The 24,555-nt window shown below is 34.7% G+C and overlaps 1 protein-coding gene across 7 annotated transcripts in view; it reads right to left on the bottom strand.

Moving 5' to 3' along the window:
- Positions 1-24,354, bottom strand: part of Cep128 (centrosomal protein 128) — a 422,276-nt gene extending 397,922 nt beyond the window's left edge. For all 7 annotated transcript variants that reach the window (XM_063241248.1, XM_063241247.1, XM_063241250.1 and 4 more), the window contains exons 1-4: positions 24,153-24,354; positions 22,230-22,384; positions 6,285-6,446; positions 4,866-4,952 (exon numbers count right to left, since the gene is read on the bottom strand). In XM_063241248.1, coding sequence (XP_063097318.1) covers positions 4,866-4,952; positions 6,285-6,431 — 234 coding nt within the window. In that variant the 5' untranslated portion in view covers positions 6,432-6,446; positions 22,230-22,384; positions 24,153-24,354. The remainder of the gene's footprint in view (positions 1-4,865; positions 4,953-6,284; positions 6,447-22,229; positions 22,385-24,152) is intronic.
- Positions 24,355-24,555: the final 201 nt, after the last annotated feature.

Genomic DNA, 24,555 nt, shown 5'->3' with positions numbered 1-24,555 from the left:
TAGGATTCAAACTCAGGACCTCATGCTTTCCAGGCAGGTGTTGCACCACTGGGCTAAATCCCCAGCCCCATCAGTGGTATGTGACTGTATGTTAGAAGAACAGATGATCTACTGTACTCAAAAACATAAAGATGAAAACATTAGTAAGTGTGCTGTCTAATTCAAAATAATTTACATACACCTTTCACTGTAAACGTTGCAACACACTGTGTTATTTATACCGACAGGGACACACGCAGGAAGTCAGGCAGGATGAATTAACAGAAAGCAAGATGAATTAAAAGTGGCTCTAGTGTACAGTAGGAACTTAGTAAATGCTTGAGTTCAGAGATCAGATAAAAAAATTATTAGATAAATGCTAGTAAGTATCCAAAATAGTATAAGCACTTAAATGCTCATTTATAAAGAGCTTTCTAAGATTATTCTCATTTTTCAAACAGTGAAATTTAGTATCAGAAAACTTTAGGAACTTGCCCTAAATTACTTGGGTAGCTTCTAGAAGAAAATAAGGATTTAATTTCCATTTTCACTCCAAAAATTACATTTTTCTACTAGCCTCATGGCAAAATTCAGTTAGAAATTACTTTCCTATTCAGAAGATTCCTGAGAGACTTAAGAATAAAATTTTAAAGATGAGAATTTAAGACCCTAATTATAAAAAATCTGAAATGTTTATTTAAAAGAACATCTGAAAAGAAACATATGGTTAAAATTTGTCACTCACTGATGCTTATTACTTACAGATACTGAATGATCACAAATATTTTGTGCCTTAAGACAATTAAGGAACTAATAAAGCTTAGCCACAGAGACCTTCAAGTTTGGGATGTAACAAATGGCTAGAATCTAGCTTTAAACTACTAACATCATCCTTCTGCAGCATTACCAAATATATTTGACAACTGAAATCCATTAAAAACAAACTATCTGGACTTTAAACATTCAACATTCCTACAAAGTTTACACAGAATATGGTGACATCTTATTACTCCCAAAAGGAAATTTTAATCGGAGTACTTAATTAGAAGGAAAAGTACCTACTCCTACTAGTATCTAAAGTCTAACGTGATATTGTCGTCTATCTACTCCTTAAATGTGAAGCTAATTGCTATGCTGATTTGAATCAAGAGCTGTATTTTTCATTTATACCCAGTGTTAACTTTCAGACAAATTTCTATTGCAAAAGATATTAATTTTTTATATTGAACATTCTTTCTTCAGGACATCCCATTTTTTACAGCATTAGTACAAAATTATGTCCTGTTCTTCTCATGAATAGGAACATACAATTCTAGTATGCTAACTGCTTAAACTAACAGTTCTACAAGCATTCTAACACTAAGGAGTATAATTTGTTTCAGATCCTCACAGTTTTAAAACAAAACTTTCTTCAGAAATATTCTTTGACCCAAATGTTCTTAGACTTTCAAAGAAATTCATAGCAAGAGAAATAATGCACAATGATACTTCCTTAAGGTCATAAAGTTCATGAAGCCCAAAGATCCTTAATTATACTAACCAATTAAACATGGTTTATTGACTGCAGCAGCTATAAGGACATTTAGTGAAAAACAATCAGTGTTGCTGTCAGGAAGAAAGCAAAATCACTGCCAATGAAGGCACCTCAAAGAATCCACGACATTGCCTAAGTGGCAACCACAACTGCTACTTCTGACAACACCTTGATGCCAACCCTAACTCACCACCAGACTTCTTACAAAAATTTCTTTCCACATCTGTTGCATTATCAGAAATATAAATTTATAGCTCGTGAAATACAAATTATCAATAACCATGACTCAGTAAGGTAAGTGAATTTTGATGCTGGGTTCTAAAATAGTATCCTATTCTTGACTGTCACTTAAAGAGACCATGGCCAAGTTACTGACCATTCTGTGACCCACAGGGAAATTTTAAATTAGAAAAAAATTATCCATTAATGCAAGTGTCTGATTTCATAGTTTTTTACCCAATCTTTACTTAATATGCTGATTTGAATCAAAATAATTCTTCTTGAGAGTATCTCTCATAGCATTGTTAGGAGAATTAAATAACAGAAAAAATGTATGGAACACATTCTTTTGGAGAAATTCCCAAAGATGCTAAGAAAAAGTGTACTTCTGCACAAAAAAAAAAAAAAAAAAAAAAAAAAAAAACAGAGGTATCAATACAGTCCTGCTCAATTCTTCAGAGAAAAGCCTTCACATACTAGAGTTGGAGTTTATAAAGCTCAAGGAATCAATATTTCACTAAGGAAAAGTAATCAAAAAGTGACCTTCTATGATCATGACCCTCAGGCTTTACAAAAACAAAAGGGATAAATTCTTACAGTTCCTTTCTGAGAGAAGATCACTCCAAGAGCAAAACTACATCAAATACTTATATTTCCAAACTCTTTCACCCACCTTTTGATAAACGATGTTCACAAAGTTAAAACTCAAGTAAATAAATAACATACATTTGTCATTTACATCCATTTCCTAAGGTTTAGCAATAAAACTATTTATAAATCTAAGTCAATAATAAAAGTTCTGGTCTTTCTCCGGGGCAAAGGAATTGATTTCATTTTCTAGGAAATCTCTTCAAATTTTAGAAGAAAAATGCTAATTACAACCTGGTGATGAATATTTATAGTAGGATGAAATTTTTTCACAGATGAACATTGATTAAAATAGATTAACCCATTATAGGGATTAAAAAATGAAAAGCATGTTCTACAGCAAGAGGATTTCTATGATTTGCTACTCATTAAAAAAAAGTCACTCTCCAAGGTCCCTAAAGAGAGCATTTGATTAAAAAAAAAATCCTACCACATACTTTAAGAACCAAAAATTATGAACAGAAAGACTCAAGTAAATCACATGATACTTAGCACATTCAGGTAAGATAATATTCCATAGCAGTCAGTCTTATTACAAAAGCAATTTTCAATGAAGGGCCAGTCCCTAAGACTCACTATGAGAGATACTCTTTCTCACTTTTGTGTCATCTCATAGTTTAAAGCAGGTGTTAGCACTCCTTCCCCAGTAACGTCTAAAGAACACAATGAAAACCACTACTATACACTGAGTATAACAGAAAGCAATGCATGACATAGCCTTCAATATGCTACAGGGAAAAAAATCACTGACAATCAACTGTTTTAATAGAAGAATATAAAGAAACTAAAGAGAAAACTAAGATACAGCCTAGAGCACAACCAAAGATGGTTGCTCTCTTGTGTCTTTTTTTTAATGAGTAGCATTGTAGTCTTTGCACTTACAACTAAGATGGAAACACCTGTTGAACTGACTTACCATGGATAAAAACAGCCCCCAGAGACTTCAGCAGTATTCAGTTCTACTCCTACCACAGAGACTTCATGCCACAGTACCACACATTTGATGGTTTAAATGCTTATCTGAACAGAAGTTTCTCTGACACATAATTTCATTTCTCTATTGCCCAATTCAAAGGAAATTTGCTACCACATATTAAAACTGACAATGCAGGTCTTTCCTACTAGGTAACAATGTGCCTTCCTACTAGTTAACAATTACCCTTTCAATGAGTTTTGAATAAATTAAAAAACAAAGAATTAATTCCACTATTAATAAGGTAAGTAACCTAAAACAGATGAGATACCCAAATACACAAAGCCTATTGCTCCATCTTTCAAATATATCATAAATCACAAAAATCCTATAGATGCAAAAATGTCTAAATATGTTGTCTAAATGAAAGCAGTAGAAACCTGTATCAGAGAAAACCTGTCCTGGTGCTTAAGCAATTAGTTTCCAATTAACAAGTAATGATAACTATACTTCTATAAAAAGAAAATGAGTTATTAATTAAAATGTGGGAGTTCTGTAACAATTCAGTATAGCACAGATATATAGCACAGATAATACAATCATTAAAGGAAAAAGATAACATTAGTCTTCTCATTACAATATATACTCATTATAGGAAACACAAAGAAACTTAACTGGCTTTCTAAGAGTTTATATAAGTTTTGCAAAAGTAGACAAAATGCAAAGGAAGGAAAAACATTGAGAAAATTGGCAAAGCATTAATTTAAAAATATATTCCAGAATCCTAACACTTCTTTCCTTCTCACCTCCCCATGCAAAGTAAACATAAACTGGCACACCTCTGAAGGGGCATTTCTGAACTGCCCAACAAACTTCTAAGCCCACTATCCTTCAACTCCACAATTCCATTCCCAGGAATCCTACAAGATTACACAAAAATGTGTACAGTAATGGTCACTAATACATTGTTTGTAACGTCAAAGAAAAACCTGGATACATCCATACTAAGGAATACTGTATAACTGTTCAAAAGAAAGAGCTAGTTATATGGCAAGTGATATAATCAAATGAAACACTGCATAATATTTTATAGTATTCTAATGTTTAAAACATCACACATACGCCTGAATATACATAGAAAATGTACAGAAAAATACATGTACAAGAAACTGTGAGGACTGTTACTTCATTGAGTGGGATGGGGAAGAATTTTCAGTTTTTTTTTTTAAATCATCAACATACATTAGTTTAAAATAGGCCATCATAACAATTCCTATCTCCATACAAATAGTAACTGTGGCCCAAGTTTAGCATATCTCTGGTTAAGCCGTGTCCTGAATTCTTCCGCCTCTGACCTAAGGCTTTCAAATTCAACAAAATATAATCTAAGTAAGATATTTGGTAATCTATCTAATAAACTAACCTTAATTGAAACTGTAAGATAATAAAGCAGTTTTAAAATTAAAGCTGTTCATAAAGGTTAACTTATTTATCTTACATCTGCACTCCCAAAAACTGCATTAAAAAAAGAAATGAGTAAGCAAAAATGCAAATATATCTTATCATCCTCACATGTTCTATAGTACCGGCTTGTCCATTACTATATTCTCGATATTGCCCAAGCATCTGGTCCACTTGTTGCAGGTTCCGACTGGTGTCCTTGAGAAAAAATAAATAATCTATTAATTATTTCAAACACTTGTTTCAATCATCTTAGCAATATATCAAAGAGCTAAGTCAACAATGTAAATTCACAATCTATAACACAGTTAACTTAGATAACAATGTATTTCATATCAAATAAATCTTAACACCACTGTAAGAAAAATTGAAATCCATCTGTGAAATCTGAAGCACATACATTCTTAACCAAGGTACAGTAAACAGCAATAAAACCACAAATTGCACACCCTCTGAACAGAAAGGGAACTCTAAAAAAGCAATCTAATAGATTTTGTACAAGAAGCAAATCATTAGAATCAATATTATTTCAAATACATATTACTTTATCTCAGAATTTGCTTGTGAGAAAAAAAGAAAAACTATGCTATAATCTTTAATTGTGAACAATGAATTTAGACCTCTAATCGTAACAAAAAAAAAAAATGTTTTCCACTCAAATATGATAGCTTACTAATGTAGCTCAGTGATGGGAAAGTAAAAGTACTCATACTTAAAAATTCCATTGCTATATTAGTTTTAAAAGAGTAAACTGTCTCATTTTGAATCAAATTGTACCTTTTCCACCAGAAATTATTCTTTTTCAGCTAAACATATTATCGAAAAGCAATTAACAGAAAACACCCATGTTTATCCAGGAAAAGGTAAAAGCAAGGGATGAATGAATAGGAGAAAATTTAGATTTCTGGTTTTCTTTTTCCTACTCTGACCATACTACCCTTCCCTTACTCTTCCCAAGCTTTTTATTTTTCGAAGGGTTACATACTGTCCCTACTAAACACCCAAACACCATTAAAAGTTAGCCTCCAGATGAAGATGGCATCTGTATATCTATTAATCACCTATAATCTATTTCACCAAACTTCTCTAAAGGCACATGTACACGAGAAGTTTGAAAAGTTGTTTTACTCAAAACATTCTCAACAACCTTATTTATTTCACATTATCTTTATCATGGTAGGAAAAATAATGGTTCTTAGAGAATTCTCTGTCCTTATCTCCAGAACCTGTGTGTATGTACTTCAAAAAACAAAAGGGATTACATGGACATGATTAAAGACCTTGAGATAGGGAGATTCTCCTGGATTACTGAGTGGACCAAATGAAATCACAAGCATCCTTAAAAGAGTAATAGCTGCCTGGAAAGTGTGAGCTTGTGAGTTCGATCCCCAGTATCCCCCCCCCCCGCCAAAAAAAGGATCTCTATGATAATAAAAGTAATAGGGACATGGGGACATAACTCAATGGTGGAACATGTTCTTAACTTAAACTACTTAAAAATCTATTAAATGTAACCATGGTTTAACTAACCCGTAAAGTACTTGTTATGATGTTGACCTTCTCTGTGACGTCTATGGTAGGATGACTCCGAGTTTCCCTGCGACATGACCTGGCCGCCCATCGACTCACTCGGTCACTATAGCGGAAGTGCTCTGAATCACTGGATGAATCCGCCATTGATGCACACAAACCCTTAAAAGGAAATCCAACTCAAGATCAACTCAACCATAAAAAACTCAAAATAAGAGATTATTAAGTATTTATCACATTGGCCCTTGAGCACATTGTAATTTCTATACATACATCTTCAAAATATCAGAAGTCACCTCCCCACATAATTCTGCCTACTTTGTTCCCTCTACATTGAGAACAACACCTCTGGTACAGTTTCAATCATGTTTACAATTCCAAGTAATACCTTTAAAATTTTGAAAGCACCTACATTTATAGTATATCTCACTTAATCCTACCAACAAATCTACAAAGTAAATGAAAAAAAGGCATTCTCTGAAGTTAAGACCTGCAATTACCTTGTTGGTTTGATGTCCATTCTACTAAGTCTTAAGGACATAAGTATCCTGAAACATAAAGATGCATAATATACAGTCCACAATAAGAAACTCCCACTCAATGTACAGTGAAAAGTCTCATGTGGTTTTATTTAGAAACTAGAATTAAGCAAATGACACAATAGAAGTACAAATTTTACAATGACGTATCTGTAAGAACATGACATCTTTAACACCATCAACAAAACAGAAAGTCAAACAGCCAGAATATAATTTCATCAATTGAAAATTTACAAAGCATGCTTTTCTCCCTCTTTATTTTAATTATCTATTTAATATATATTTATTTCATGCAAAAAATCTCATTTCAAAAAATCTTTTAATAAAAGAGAATCAATACATTCAGAACAAAGAAACATCAGAAAAAGCTCAACTGATCAAAAGTGAAAGTTAGTGAATATTCCAGTAATTTATTTGTCTGCTTAAAGGAAGATTAACTCAAATGTTATTCTAACATTAATTAGTACAATCTTCTAAAATTTATATGGTCTTTTATTTCTGGCTTGTTAAGTACAGTATAATAAAACTTTTCTTTAATGACAGAGTATTTTGAAATTTTGGATCTGATTACCTGGTGGAAGCATATGACTATATACCTATAAAGAAGATAAAAGGAACACACTAATGTATATAGATAGCAGAACATTCAATGAAAGCAATTATGTTTTCATGCTATAAGATAAAATAAAACTAAATATATAAAGAAACAAGGATCCTTGCTGCAAGTTTACATTTTTCAAAATAAAATATAGTTCTGGCTGCATCAGAAAATGAATCAATGGAAGAACACCAGCTTAAACAGGCTTAGAGAACGTTTGTTGAACACCGCTGCTTTTTCCTGTGTCCATTACTCTCAACTTCTGCTCCTATTTCTTATGGTCCCTTTCTACAAATAAATAAAGGAATAGAGGCCAAGATGTGGTACCTTCCAACATCAGGAAACAAGAACAAGAAACTAAAGCTGAGGCAATTGTGCACCTGTGCTCTTCCCTGTCACAATTGTTTAAATCAAAAGAAATAAAGATAATACTAAAAAGAAATCTTATATGCAAAGTCTTCATTTAAAACTTAGGAAATCATTTCTGCACATATCTCCTGACCTTTTAGCTCGAGTTCAAATACTTCACTGTATTTTTCTTTTAGTGAAATCGAAAGAAGCAGGGCCTGGGGATTCAGCTCAGTGGCACAAGCACCTGCGTGGCAAGCATGAGGTCATGAGTGTGAGCCCTAGTCCCCCCCAAAAAAGAAAGAACCAATGTCTTCTAAAAATCTATTACTATGTTTATATAGATAATCCAATTTAATTCTCATAACAACTTTAGAAAGTGAACACTATTAACCCCTAATTTATAGAGGATGCTGAGGCTAAAAGATGTTAAATAATATATTCAGCTCCACACTGTGACTATAAATAGTGGACCCAGGACTCAGCCAGCCTTCTCTGTCTCCAATACCTCATTCACTGCACTTTACCCTGCTGCCTGTTACACAGTCAGTAGACAATCCTAACAACAACTGCTAAAGGCAACAGCAGCCCGTGGCCTACCTGTGTCCACAGTCTCAACTTCCTCTCATCTTATGTCATTCCCTTGATGTAAAAATATCACAGAAAGGAGGAACTATCAAGCAATAATAAGAAATCCTGGCTAGGCACCAGAAAAAAATAAAATTAAGTGACATATCTATGCTAGATTTAATAAAGAGTACTGAAAACTAATCAAGTCATTGGCCTCAGAGTAAGAGGTTTGGTTTCCTGAATCATTCTATCTCTGTGCAAAAGAAAAGAATAATTATGCCTGGGATCTTTCTCTTTCTTATCAAAATTATATAATTGAAAGTATAATATTTTCATATTAATGAGTCATAATTGTAGAAACTAAACTGAACTTATGAAATCATCAAGAAACATAAAAAGGTAATGTTGAAAAAGACAATGTGTTTACTATAGTGGTTATTGTTGAGAACAAGATCCGAAACAACTATTTCTAGGAGCAACTTATCTAAAAGCAACATAATTTTAATAATAGTTATCTTTAGATAACAACATTGAATATAAATGATAAATCAGACAATTTGAGCTTCTGCCTGACTAAAAGTTAAAACTGAAATTATCCGTTTTTTTAAATTTATACAAATGTGTAAACCACTGAGTACATATACACATTACCTATAATGACTAACATTAATCATTAATGTCATTCTGACATGTTTCTAATTAATAAAATATTCACAACATTACAGAGTCTCAGTATCCTCCCCTCCCCTCTCATCACAGCCCCTATCCACTTCTGCCCCACCTCACCAGGGAAAACTGCTAGTATGATTTCACGTGTGATTTTCCAAACCATGCTTTTTAATTTTATCATAGGTCTATCTACCTCAAAATCTCTTTCATGGACACAGATTATAATCAATTGATAAGTGTTAACAAGTGGAAATAGGAAGTATCTGAATTTACAAAAGAAAAACTTAGGAGCATTAAATAAAAGAAAGCAACATTAAATTTTTCCAATTGTTACATAATACAGGAAGAAACATGTTCTCTCTCTTACCTCATTTAGGATTACATACTTTCAACAAGATAGCATTACACTTTTCAGCATGAATTTTATTAGTACATATATAACGTCTTCTGTTATTAATTTCAATTATTTTAAGCAATAAAACATGGAACTCCTGCAGAGATATCAATACTTAAAATGAGATATATGTGAAAATTTTCCATGGCATTTTTTAAGCATATAAAACATTTAGTAACCCTCTAAGCAAAAAACCATCCATATGTGCCATCAATGTGAAACTTAGCAAAGTTAAGAATATGATTATATTAAAAATAGAAATATATTATTTTCAATGTTGGTAAAAATCTGGCTCTTTCTTCAACTATTACTGATGATTCAAAAGGTCGAACAGGACTGCCAGGGCTAATCTGAATGGGCACCTAACCACTAAACGCCGCACTGCAGAAAGCAGCTATGGTGGCAGAATTACATCCCTACCAAAAGACGCCAAAGTTGACAAGAAGTTCACACCACATAATCAGAACTGACAGTAAAATGTGTACAGAGCCATAAAAATTGCTGAGAAACCCTTAATATAACTCAAAAAAGTAGTGTCAATTATGCAATCTTTACTCATCATGAGCAAAGTTTTACACTATAAGTAAAAATAGAATTTTTTCTGGTATATATCATTGGCATTAAAGAAAACTGACCTCAGAAAATATTCTCCCCAGTGAAACTGTACCTAACATATGTCATTCTACATTGACAAAAGCATAACGAAATGGTCACATAAGAAACATGCAATTAGGGGCTTGGGATTTAGCTCAGCGACATAAGCACCTGCCTTGCAAGCAGGCAGTCATGAGTTCGATCCCTGGTACCGATTTAAAAAAAAAAAATGCAATTATGAAAACAATGCTCAACCTAATAGTCAAATAAATGCAAACTGAATAATAAAATACCATTCTAGTCTATTGTTTTCTTTTAAATATTATCCATTCCTAGCCCAGCTGCAGGTGAAAGAGTACTCACACTCTTCTAATGAAGCTGTATAAACTGGTATAACTTGTCTACATGCCGGCAGTTTGTGCATAAGCTTTTAAATTTATACATCATCCCATTTGTTGCCTCCTGGTATTATTTTTTTGCGTACTTAAGGTTCTGTTAAGGAAGTTCTTGCTGGGGGCTAGGGATTTAGCCTAGCAGCATAAGCACCTGCAATGCAAGCAGGCAGTCGTGGGTTCGATCCCGGTACCGATAAAAAGGAAAAAGACAAAAAAAAAAAGTTCTTGCCTATGAGGACACAGGTTCTCAAGAGTTGAACAAATTTTATCTTCCAGCAGATTCAATATAATACATATATGTATGGCTTTGATCAATTTGACTTGATGTGATTTTAGTACACATTGAGAGATAATGGTCTTTGTTCATTCTTCTGCATATGGATATTCAATTTTCCTAGCACCCTTTTTTAAAAGAGACTATCTTTTTGCCAGAGTATATTTAAGGTTCCTTTGACAAAAATTAGATGGCTAAAGATACCTGGGATTGTTTCTGGATCCTCAATTCTATTCCACTGATCAACATGGCTATTTTTGTGCCAGTACCATGCTGTTTCTATCACTGTAGTTTTGTAATATAACTTGAAATCTGAGGCAGTAATGCCTCCTGCTCTGCTCTTGCTGCTCAGAATTTCTTTAGCTTTTTGGAGTATCTTCTAACTTTTGTTTCTAGTTCTATAAAGAATACTGATAGTGTTTTTCACTGGAATTACATAAACTCTTTGTAGTGTTGGTCATTTTGACAATATTGGTTCTGCCTACAGATGTCTATGCATTTTCTAAAGTCCTCTTTGAACTCTTTTTTTCAGAATGCTAATACTTTTCTTTATAAATGCCCTTCAATTCCTTGGGTAGGTTAATTCCTAGGTATTTAATTTTTTTGAAAAGACCATAAATGGGATTGTTTCCTGATTTATTTCATCTTTGGCTCACTGTTGTACATAAACACTATTGATTTTTATATACTGATTTTGTAAACAACAGAGCAAAGAAACACCAACAGAATGGCCAAGAAATGTTTGCTAGCTATACCTCAGAGGACTAATATCTAGAATATATAAAGAGCTCAAAAAAATTAGCCCTCCCTAAATAAAAGGCCTGATCAAAACTAGGCACTTAAAATGAAGAGGCACTTCTCAGAAGTACAAATGACCACCCAGGTATAGCGGCAAGTGTCTGTAATCCAACTACTCGGGGGGTTGAGGCAGGAGGATCACCACAAGTTCGCGACCAGCACAGGCTACAAAGTGAGCTCAAGACCAGCCTAAACTGTATAATGAGACCCTGTCTCAAAAAGGTAAAAAAAAAGAAAGAAAAAGAAAAGATATTTATGGTGATATACTAGACAAAATAAAAAATTTCAAAATACAAATAAGTGATTAAAATACAGAAAATCGGGGGTTTAGTTCAGGGGTAAAGCATTGAACTGAAAATACAGAAAGTCCACTCAATGGAACAAGCACAAAAGACAGGCTGCAGAGTGGCCAGGTGAACAGACTGACAATGTGGAAAATGAACTTAAACTGAAGCTCTGTATTCAGACTCCCTCTACCTTGGCGCTTCTTTTTCCTCTCTGGCAGCTCTCTGACCTCACTGCAGTCCGACACCTGTCTCGGTAGGGCTAAGTCACCAGCTCTCACCAACTGAGGAGCTGGAGAAATGGGATCACAAAACCCATCCTCTGGTCTAAAGAGATCAACTGACCTTAGAAGCCATTTTTTAGTTCACAAACTAAACAATAACTTTTTTTAAAATTTATGTATTATTCTCTCTTTGCAATTTTCTGAAGGACAGTTATTAAAACTCCAACTCGAAGAAAGAAACATTCCCAGTACTCCAGGAGGCTGAGAGAGGCAGATCATTAAGTCTGAGTCCACCTGGGCAACTTTGTGACTTAGGGAGACCCTCTCAAAATAAAAATTATTTTTAAAAAAAGGTTAACCAGTGCTGGCAAACTTTTTGGAGATGAGTGCCCAAACTTCAACCGAAAGCCTAGCTATATATCACAAAGTACAAACACTTCCACTAAACGTGAATACTGAGGTTAAAAACAACCAGACATTAACATATTTTGTCTTAAAACAAAAACAATTATGAGTGTCATAGGTTTGTCACTCCTGGACAAGGGGATGTAGCTTATGCAAAGCTGGGTCTAATGCCTATGGATAAAGAAAGAAAGATTATAGATGCTAAAATGAATTTAAAATTCAAAGAACTATATGAAAATATATAAATATGTACTGATACCACCTATACAGTCAAATTCTACTGCAGAAAACAAAGAATGGGTGCATGAGTGATATGTAACCAATATTACAATTGGAAGCCCAAAAAGAATCATTAAGACAAATAGAGGAGGATTTAGCTCAGCAGCATAAGTGCCTGCCTAGCAAATGCAAGGTCATGAGTTCTATCCCTGGTACCAAAAAAAAAAAAAACAAGTAGAAAACATTTATGTATGCAAGGAAATTTTTCATTATTATTTTTAAAATGTTAAAATATATAAAATTGAATAAGACATTTATCTTCATTATCATAAAGTTTGCCAGGATGCAATGACAAAAAAAAAAGAATAGTCAAATTTGAAGAATATACTGTTGAAGAACAATTTAAAGAAATCAATTATTTAATTTCTACCTAAGGCGAGAAAGATTTCCCCTCAATTGGAAAAAAGCAGTAGTTAACTCTTCTGCACCTTACTACCCCTTATTGGTATGACAAAATTTCTCACTGATGACTGTGCTATTCACTTTTCAGATCTGAGAGTTTTTCAAGACTCTAGACAGGACTTCAATGAGTGACCTTGGGTGAAAGTATCTGGAATCCTAGCGACAGCTCTGGATATGAAGAGCAGATGGAACAATTCTAGAATCATTTATTTAGTTGCTCCAAACACATCAATATTTAAGGATATAAATATTGCTGTTTCTGCCTTAATGAACCTTATAAAGAAGACATACGACCACCACAACAAGTAATGAACCCTCATCAATTCACCCCCACTGAGGATCTATCTATCTAAAACAAATGTCTATTTGCAAATCAGAGCACTATAAAGATAGACTAAAACTGAATTCAGACCCTATAATAAGAGGACCGGCAATGAGCCTTTATAAACTCAAGTCCATTTCTTTTATTATTTGACCTAAAAAGCCATCAGATTGCCTTCATTATAATGATGCACATTTGTATGTATGAGAGCTGTAATTCATTGATTCTGAAATCTCTTTTCCTCAGAGTCAGTTTAAAACAATTAGGATTTGCAAGCTGTTCCATAAAAGATAAGCACCCAGCACCAGGGATGATATTTCACAAAGACTGACTAGCGCATGTTAAATAGTTGATTGCTTCCAAGTGTCTCAGCCGTCCCCATCCAAGACAACTGTCCTCAAAAAAGATGCTCAAGGTAATAAGGTTGACATTTAAAGGGGAAATGGAGAGTGTATTTTAAGCTTAATCACAAACTAAGCAAAATCAAATTTTAGAATGTATCTCACTAGCTCAATAGCTGTATGACTTGAAAACTTGGTTTCATGCTTCAAGTGGAAAAAGTCAACAAGCCAGCAACACATAGGCACATATGAACAATCATCAGTTGTGCCTGTCTTCTTCACATCAGTAACTTTCTGTAGCTTCATCTCTTCAAACCTATCTGTGTAAATTCACATAAGCTCAAACTCAACTGTTCAGTTCTACATTAAGCTGATACATAATGAATCCACAGGAAACATCCAAGAGCCACTTAAAGCAGATGAGTTACCCATCACTTATTTGTTACTACACTAGAAATAAAAACGAAAAATAAGTAAGTCACACTTATGGAAGGGAAAGATCTCTAAGAGTTTTACTGATGGTGAGCTAAGTAACAAGATAAACCCCGAGGGAGTCAGGTCAGGCCACTCAGAAGGATGAGAAGTCTGACAGATGCTTAAGACAAGGAAATAGGACCCAGTTAAAACTGTTTCAGAGAAACTAAGAGGGGCCAAACTAAACACTTCCACCAGAGGATATCTGCCTTCACCTGATTTCCATAATGATTTTCATAGAGCACTGACAGGCTTTTAAAAGAATTCTACTATTGTCAAAAGAGAAAAAAATCCACTTGTATAAAAGAAACAAAATTAAAGAGTGGATTGGGGGATGACAGGGTAATAAACACATCAACAGAGATACTGGTTGGGAGGTTACCACGATGTTAGAGGAACACATGTCTGTACCAGTGAAAGCCCTGAGAGGCTCACCGTCGCTGACCTAAGGCAATGGCTATGAAGATGAAGAACAGCAGAGGTAAATTACAGATGTGGTCAACATGGGGCAGACTGCACGATCTGAAACAGACACCTCATAAATCAAGCCCCAAACTTTCATTTTAATTGTATTTTAGTAAAATTATCAGAATACAAATGATACAACTTGCTTGCATTTCTAGCAAGGTACAATAATGTTCAACTACATTAAAATACCAACTGCTAATTATTTACAGTACTCTATGAGTAATCTCTATATTAAGTGGCTTTATGTGTTCTCATTTAATCTTCACAATATTGTTATCAACCACATTTTGCAGAAAAGAAAACTAAAGTTTACAGAAATAAAGTAACTTCATAACTGGCAATAAGTCTATCTCCAAAGCCCAGCCTTTTAATTACTATGCTATTTCACACAAATATCAGTCAAGAGAAGGCAAAGAAAAAACAAAACCAAAAAAAAAACAGGTCTAGAACAGGGCAGCCCCCTACATCTTTTTTCATCATAAAAAGCATCTAAAGAAATTCATGACTACTTACCCAGTATTCCAAAAGATTCTCAACAATTAGAAAAAGACACTGAAGCAAATAAGGCCAAAAGTTTAACATAATGAATATAATAGGTAAGGTAAGCAGTTAAGTTGAAGGGAAAGAGAATCAGCAAAAGGAAAATAATACAAGGATAGGAATAAGTTGGTACCTTTCAATAGTAACGCCTAATGTGAATGGTCTCAATTCTCCAGACAAAAGGCACAGACTGGCAGAACACATCAAAAAACAAAATCTAAAGTATACTGTACACAAGAAACACATCTAATCCAAGAGAAATTCATACACTAAAAATCAAAGGTTGGAAAACAATATTCCGTGCAACACAACCTGAACACAAGCAGAAATAGCTATTTCTACTTTCAGACATAGAGGCCAAAACTGATCAGAAGTAAAGAAAGTCATTACACATTGGTTAAGAAATAAATTCAACAGGAACAGGTAACAATTATAAATATGTGCACAGAACAACACATCTAACTTCATAAAACAAACATGACTGGACATAAAGATCAGATAAATATCAACACAATTATAGTGGAGGACCTCAATAACACACTGTCCCAAATCAACAGATCAACAAGATTAAAAAAAAAAAATCAACAAATATCACAGTTGAAGCAAATCTTCAAATAAATGGAGTAAATATCTACAGAATGTTCCAATGAACAATAGAAACACACTCTTCTCAGCAGCACAATTTCTTTGGTACTTTCTTGAAAACAGAACACACACGAGCCACTAAAGCATGCTTACATAAATGTAGAAGAATTGAAATTATACCATCCATATTATCAGATGACAGCACAATGAAACTACAAATCAAGGGCAAAAGGAGCCACAGAAATTATCTAAACACCTGGAAATTACATTAGACATTCTTGAATAATCAACAGATCACAGAAGAAATTTAAAAATAATAATAAATTTCTAGTATTGAACTATAAGGCCAGACTCAAAGTGCACCAAACTGAACAAGAGGTCAGATCCCAAGTTCTGACATCATTTTGTTTTAGTTGCCGAGTGGGCAACCTAAAGAACAAACCCAGCAAATTGTGTTTCGTATTGCTTGTTTTGTTTTGTTTTGTTTTTTTAAAGTAATACTATTTTAAAAGTTGAACCTGAAAATAGGGAAATTTCATTTACAAGTTGACTGTGACCTTCTCCTGAAACATCCACACACAATGCTGGAGATGAATTTCCCCACAATGTTACAAGCAGCGTCTGCCCTACGACCAGGCATGCAACTTGCTGTTTGCCCCATCCCAACCAGGTCTGCTTCACCAGTGTGTTAACTAACTGGTCTCACCTAGTGGCTGAGTTTACAACCCTATTTTGGATAAAAAACTAAGAAAGGAAATTTACCTAGAGTTACTGCCCAGGTGAAAAGAAGCAGTTCAAAAGGGAAGGTTTATCCAGGATTAACTGCCTGACAGATATGCTGTACATTCCTCTACAAACCACAAGGGAAACAGGGTAAGACAGAGCAGAAAGGTAGATACCCTTGACAGAGCTTCTACATTAGGCAAGCCTATCAACTTTAAGGCCAAAATAAAATATTGTTACTGTGCAAAATTTTAGGCAACTATCCAGGAAAAAAAAAAAAAAAAAAGGTAATGCCTTGCATAATTTGACCCGAATCCTTCACCCTTTCCTATATTCACTGGCTTAGGTTCCAAGCTGAGCTCAGCTACCCAACTTACTCAGGCAACAGAATTTTAGCTGATGTGGCAGAAGCAGAAGCTGGACACGGGGTGACGCCGTGAAACTTACTTTCCAGCAACTCTTCCATCTTTTCCAACTTGGTTTCCTGAAACACCTCCTGCCTGTGAAGACAAGCTCAGGCCAGCCAGTGAAAGGTGTGGGATACAGGGATACCCCATCTCTTTCAGCTTGGATCAGCAGACCAGCCAACTGCCCTCAGACAACTGAGCAGTTTAACCAGGACAAGCAGCTGACACATTGTCCAAGTATTAAACATTTATTGTTGTATCCCCTAATGCTTTATTTGTTATGCAGCAAACCTAGCTGATCTGGTCCCAAAAATTCTTTATTTGCTGAAGTTTTCTCTCAACTCTACTCTCTGAGAAAGCATGTGGGTTTCAGACTGTAAATAGATGTTATAGTTTTCTAATGATTGAAAGAAAATGACAAGTACAAGATAGATTGAAAAAAAGTAAGTGTAAGGATGGATATTAACATGTGACAGGCTAGTAGTTTTTGAAAAAAACAATCCAAAGCTACTCTGAATAGCAGTCAGGGCTATGTATCAGCCTCCCATAACAATTTCAATTTTTCACACACAAAAAAAAGCTATTTCTTAAATATACTATAGAGTATAATTTTTAAAGAAAGAAGCCTTGTGACTTTCCTAGTGAACCAAAACAACAATTTCAAGAATAAAAAATATTTAATGTCATTTATACTTTAAATTTTATGCAGCTTCACAGCTTACAAAGCATTTTATTAGCATTTTCTCATATGATTTTTATTACAATCTTATAAAACTGATATTATTACAATCATTTTTGCCACTAAAAAAAATAAAGACCTGCATAAAGTTTTTGGCTAAGATTACTTTGCTTAAAAAATTGCAGTAACAGAGCTAGAAGCCAAATCTATTTCTAAGCTAATGACTTTCTTCATTGTATTCTTAGATGCAAAACAATTACGTTCCTTCCAAATACATCACTAACTAGTTTTCTTTGTCCTTCCCTCCTTCTTCTCATGATTTCTCTATGCTCTATCTCTCTCACTCTCTCTAGAAATGAATTTAAGACCAAAGAAATCTTTTAGTATTCATTTACCTAAAATTAATAGTTTGCATAATAAATACAAGATAATTGTTAAATATGTAAATCTGTTATAAATCTTTCTACAGCTTTCTACAGCTATTTTAAGATGCCTTTAAAAGAATCCTTTTTCTTGTTAATAATTACAACCTCTTTCAGGTAGAGAAAGGTTTCCCATATTCTCAGAAATCATAGTTTAAACTCAATTTTACAAAAGAATACTACCTTTTTGGAATATAAGAACACACACACACACACACACACAGTTTTTAGGTTTCCCCCACTCCATTCCCCAATCTTAACATTTCTTTCTTCTCCCACTGTTTTTACCTTATCTTTTTAGATCTTTCCCTTAATTCTTTGGAATAAAAAATTGGAATAATTTTCTTGTATTTATTGACTTACTTAAGAGTTCTGTGTTTCTTACTCTTGATTTTTAAAGTAGACAACTACAATGATTTGTGTATTTCCCAAAATATAGTAAAAACTTCTAAATTTTAAAAAAGGCTTATGACTATACCATGAACTCTTCCTAGAATGCTTTAAATATATAAATTAAAATTTAAAATATGGGTTCAGCAAGTGCTATGGTTTCTGTCTGGATGTCCCCCCAAAGCCTCTTGTAGAAGACCAGATAATGAGAACTAATTGACCTCCTCTATGAGCATAAAGGAAAAAAGCATCATGCAGCCATGATGGTGCATAGCAAGTCTAGGGAAAAGTCAGCACAGCTGAAATCCAGTTGTTAACCTGGACATGTATAACGGATGGTGGGAAGCAGATGAATCTTGTGTTACTCTAATTACCTGTTCCCATGTCTGAGTGAAAAAAACAGGGTGAGACAGCTGCTCAGTGCTTTCTGACCATTACAGGTAAAGGGCTCCTGGCTTTCCACATTCTAAAATAACAGTGAATCTTTCTCTTTTATTCTCCAGTTGGGGACAAACTCATAGGTGGGTTTCTTACAGTATTTACTTGTCTACCTACCCACTAGACTCTAAATCTCATCAGAGACTGTTTATTTTATTCACAGACTCCTATGGTTGGATGTGATTTGTCTTTCAAAGACATGTGTGTAGGAAGCTTGGTCCTCAGTACAGTGGCATGCAGAGCGGGGGGGGGGGAGGCACGACACCATAAGAGGCAGGGACTAATGGAAGGGGGCACCACCCTCAAAAGGGATTAACATTGGACTCTAAGAATGGGCTAGGTCCCATAGCATGGAACTGGCTGCATGAGACTGGGTAATTACATGGCAAGGTGGGCTTTCCCAGATCCCTCTCTTCCTTCCACTCCTGCCATGACCTCCTCACCCCATTCATTTCCACCACATTGCAACACAGCCAGTGAGGTACTGAGCAGACAGCCGTAGGTACAATGCTGTTTGGACTGTTCAGCCATGAATTGTTAGCCAAAAGAACCTCTTTCCTTTATAAATCACCCAGTGACAGGTATTCTCTTTAAGCCAAACAAAAGGAAATTAAGACATGGTTGCATCACAACATCTAGCATAGTGTCTGGCATGTAACTGGGACATTTTTAAATGCATTTACAACTTAATTTATTATCCTGTCTGAATAATCCAAAAACAAATTTCAAAGTACAGGGCTCTACAAACAGCAGGTACTAATTAAATAATTGTTGCATGAAGAAATTCTCTTGACAAATGGCCTTGATTAATTAGCTAAAGTCTTCAAACAATATGGATTGAGGTGCAAAATAGCATAAATATGAATACTTAATAATGTCTCATAAGGTAAATGAGGTAAACATTTCAAAACATTTTAAAACCTATCCATGACTAAATCAAACCTAAGAATTTACTGCACTGTTGTGAATCATTTTATTTATGACTCATTTGTAACTATCTGCATTCCTCAACTACTATTATCTAGACTGTAAAGATAAATCAACTTCAAATTACCTAAACCCTTCATCATTAGTCTGTTTTCTGTATTGTTTCTATATACCACTACTCATAGGCAAGCCACTTTTAGTATTTGAAAGCTTTCACTTTCCTACTACCAACGTTTTTCTGCTTTCTATCATCTATAAAACTGTCTATTCATCTTTTAAAATAATAATCACAGGTACTGGGGATGTAGGGTACAACATTTGTCATATGTGAGGCCCTGTGTTCAATCCCCAATATGGCCAAAAATATACATATATTCATCAAAAATCTAGCTCAGACTTAGCTTTAATTCACCCATCCATTCACCTGTGGGCTTATTTATTCACAAGTACTCATTCAAGTTTAAACATCTGTTTCATGAAAAACCCTGTACACAGAATAAGTAGATTCTAATGTTCAACAGCAAAGTGGATTCAGATTACTATAAAGACTTTCATCTCCCCAAACACTCTGAGTATCTGTCAGCATTGTATAGATCTGTGGTAAGGGTAGTATGAATTTCAGAGAGATTCACATATCTTTAAAGACCTGATAAATGTGTTAATCATTCATAATTACTGATAACAAGGTTTAAAACTAAAGAGAAAACTTATAAATACTACAAAAAGAACAGTCTTATAGTAAAACCCACAAAGGATACATAAACAGGTAATTTACAGAATACAAATAGCCCTAAAAAATGTATAAACATATTTCATATCACTAAAGAATTCTAAATTAAAATTATATTCTTGGTTCTTTCTTATACAGATGAAAACAAATCTTTCATTCCCAGGGTTGGTGAGTATGTCATTGTACAAATATTAGCTACAAAAATTAGACACCTTTTCTAGAGAATGAATTGACAATACAAGTATTATATAAACAAATAACACAATAATAATAATAATATAAATATATAATATAAATAAATATATAAATATATAATATAAATATATAAATAATATAAATTAATAAATAACTCAAAATAAATTACAGATATATAATTGACTCAGAAATTCTACTTCTATGAATATTATCCTAGGGAAACAAAAGGAGATATATCTGTTATGTGTAAGTACATATAAGAATTTCAGTACAGAATTATTACATAAGAAAGAAACATATATTAGCTGATCAGGCATACTTTAAAAGCATCTAATCACTAGACTATTATGTAGCAGTTAAAAGAGACAAAGTAGAATTTTTTTTTTGTTTGTTTTTTGTTTTTTGTTTTTGAGACGGTCTTATTACATAGTATAGGATGGTCTCAAACCTGTGGTAATCCTCTTATCTCAGCCTCCCAAGTGCTGGGATTACAGACATGTGTCACCAGGAAAAGAATTTTATGTGCTGACAAGCAACAATACATAGTTATTTAAAAAAGAAAAATGTACTATAATATGACTATATTAAAATCATATCATACTACAATCAGTTCAGTGACGTTATTATAGAAATAACTGTAAATCCATCATTTTTATATTACCTTCAAATGTGTTAGCATTGTATATTTGAGAATTTCTGAAATGTATTATCCTAAAAGCCCCTCCAGCTCTAAAATTCTTTAATTCTAAGAATATTACACACCAAAGACTTTGGATTCAAAATTATTGTGAGCCCTCACTGTGTCTCCCCGTATACATAAGTGCCTCTGATCTGTCAAAATCCAAAATTAAGTGCAAAGAATGTCCAGAATTTTACATCTATTGCAAAATTTAAATTTTTAACAGTATATTACGTTAATTCATGTTGAATATGCTCATTTTATGAAATTCTGTAACACTCCTACTTCAATATCAAAGAGTACTATATTTTTAAGAACTAGGAAAAAGAATCCTCTGAATACATAAAGAAATGAACATAAGTAACCTGTCCATGGTACAAAAATGCTGTGCAAATCAAGTCCTATTAGAGGGCAACTATACACAGCAACAAGCCCCTACACATGGATTTGGAATCAGAAGACTTGGAAATAAAGAAGTCTCTTGCTACACAATTCCAAGCAAATCAAACAACCTATCTGAGTCTAACTAAAGCCTTTGCAAAATGAAGATAAGAATAATAAAAGAATATATATAGTGCCTGGCTAAAGGTAGGACAAAATATTTGTCTAATAAAAACACAGCAATATTGATGCTTTTGTTAAGGCTGTAAACACATTCCACCTGCATATGAATTTTTCTAACATTGTGTGCACAACCATTCCATTGCGTGTATGTGTGTATGTTTATACTATACATTAGAAAGGAGCTTCTTGCTCCAAAAAAGTTTATTTGTTGGGCATCAGTGTTTTCCCCTATAAATATGCAACTAGTTGTTATCTCACAAATGAAATTCAGGAAGAATGCATACTTACAAAGCACACCCCCAAAACTCCGCGTTGCTCTCTCCTGAGCTCAGTGCTTTTCTTAGGCACATATACCTGCCTCTTTTCATTTCTTCATGAGATTCAGGGCAAAAGGTCTAGTTAAGTAGATGATCTTTGGTTGCCCCACACCTTCCACAAACCACCTACCAATAAATGAAACAAAGAAGTAAAACATACTTATAACTTTAATTTTTTAATAAAAAAAGATTAGATCAATTTCTTTTTGTAAAGATTATAGTAGACTGCAGACGAGAGAAAATGCTCCTAGAATCATCCTAAAGCCCAAGTAACCTCACCAGAATTCTTCATATCCTAGTTGCCAACCAGCACATTGCTCACAGTGTCTTTAATCCATGCCAGTCACCTGTTGAGCTTGCTAGAGCATAATGTACTACAAATTTTAGCCGAAATCTGGTCAAAAGTATTGTCCAAGCATATCAACCAGTTGCTAAACTAAGTATGTAATGAAATTCATATTTAATGTCTGAATTTGATGACACAATTGTATTTCTAAGCCAGTCTAAGCCTCTAAAGAGAAATATTTTATAGATTCTTCCCACACTTGGTATTGAAAATTTAAAAAATAAAAGTAAAATATCTTTGGTTTTAGGAAAGAGCTGTGGACAGAAATACTTTCAATTTTTGTGAGTGCTTTCAAAACGCTCAGTAAGAACACACAGAAATTCATCCAGGACAACAGTGGTTGCCCACATAGAGAGCAGATCTGGTACATCAATAAACTATCCCTAGAAAGAAGGTATTCTGCAAAAGTTAATCAAAATAAACTGTTGAGACATTGTCTTTTGCAGTGGCCAAGAAGGATATGCTGAGAGATAGTGTGGTGTACCTTCACCCCGAGATGGGTCACAGACAAAGTGAAATTTCTCAATGACAATGTATAAGTGCTTAAGTTTTCATTTTCTCTCTGGACTGTCCAATACTAACTAGCCTGTGGCTACTAATAAAAATTCTGGACAGTTCAAATTGATATGTGTGATAAATGGATAATACACAGATTTTAAAGACACAGTACCAGTTTTTAAAAAAGAATTAAAACATTCCAGGTTTTATTGCATGTTGGATGCATTCTTAACATACTGTGTCAAACACTAAAATTAATTTCACCAATTTCTTATTGTGCACACCACAAAATTCTAAATGACCTGTGTGGCTCACATTACATTTCTATTCGGTAACAGTGTCCTGCATAATAATTTTAACCAAGGAACAAATACTGAGCAACTGTAGTATTGTTAAAGAACCAGTAGCTTGGTTGTATAGGAGGCAAATGTTAAATACGTTACATAATACTGAACTCAAACCTGCAAAGTATAATTATTCGGTTTTACAGGATGTCTGACTAAGACAACGAGGTACATCAAGCCAACAAAGAAAGATTGTGGCTGGATTCAATGTCAGATAGTCCTACAAATACAAGTAAGGAACTGACAGCTTCGGTTAGGCAAATGCTATATTGGCATAGGAAAAACAGACGACTGAAACAACACTGCCGGAGCTGCAAACTTTCTGACTTCAGAACAAAATAAACCAGTTTCTATCCGGGGGCAGGCAACAAATGCCAGAAGGTTCCCTGGAAGACCTACAGCAAGAATCCAATTTTCCAGATGCTAACCCGCCACAAGAGCTGATGGCAGGCTCTCCCCCGAGGGAAGACGACATGGTCTAAATTCACTGTGTAATTTGCCCAGGACCTGCCTGTGAACGCCCCTGCGGAGGGACTTTATCAGACCTGCTGTCTCCCCCTACCTTGACACATACTTCTCACACCCAGGGCCCCAGGCGCAGCTTTGGTGTCCCCACCCCTGGGACAAGGGGAAGTGGGACCTAAGACATCCACGATAAGGAAAGGAAGTGGAGGAGAAAGGACAAGAGGGCGGTGGGGGCATTTACCTGAGACAAGACGACGCCAGGTCCTTAAAGCCGGATCATCGCCGAGGCTTCACCTGGCTCCCGCGGCTGCCAGAGACCCAGAAGGTGCAACTGACCAAACGCAGCGGCGCAACGGACTCCTCACACCCTAGACTCGCAGCTATGGCAACTTGAACTAGCCGCCCAGCCGCGGCCGGAGGGCAGGACGCGCTGCTGTCGCTCGGCCCTCTGGGAGTCGTAGTTCATCTCCTTTCAAAAGCAAGTAGGTACCAAGAGGGGGAAGTCCGAGAAAAACTGCATGTCCCAAGATGCCATGCGACAGCCCGCTGAGTGGCTCCCCGGAAGAAGCGGGATTAGCGGACTCTGGGGTCCAGGTCCGCGCCCTCTTGCCCTGCTCCATTTATTTTTTCTTAAAGGGCCAGTA

Source organism: Cavia porcellus, unplaced genomic scaffold, assembly GCF_034190915.1.
Source record: "Cavia porcellus strain 051 isolate PalLab524CR breed Dunkin Hartley unplaced genomic scaffold, mCavPor4.1 scaffold_31, whole genome shotgun sequence".
Taxonomy (NCBI): domain Eukaryota; kingdom Metazoa; phylum Chordata; class Mammalia; order Rodentia; family Caviidae; genus Cavia; species Cavia porcellus.
Note: the sequence above shows the minus strand (reverse complement) of the source record. Positions and strands in the feature narration are given on the sequence as shown.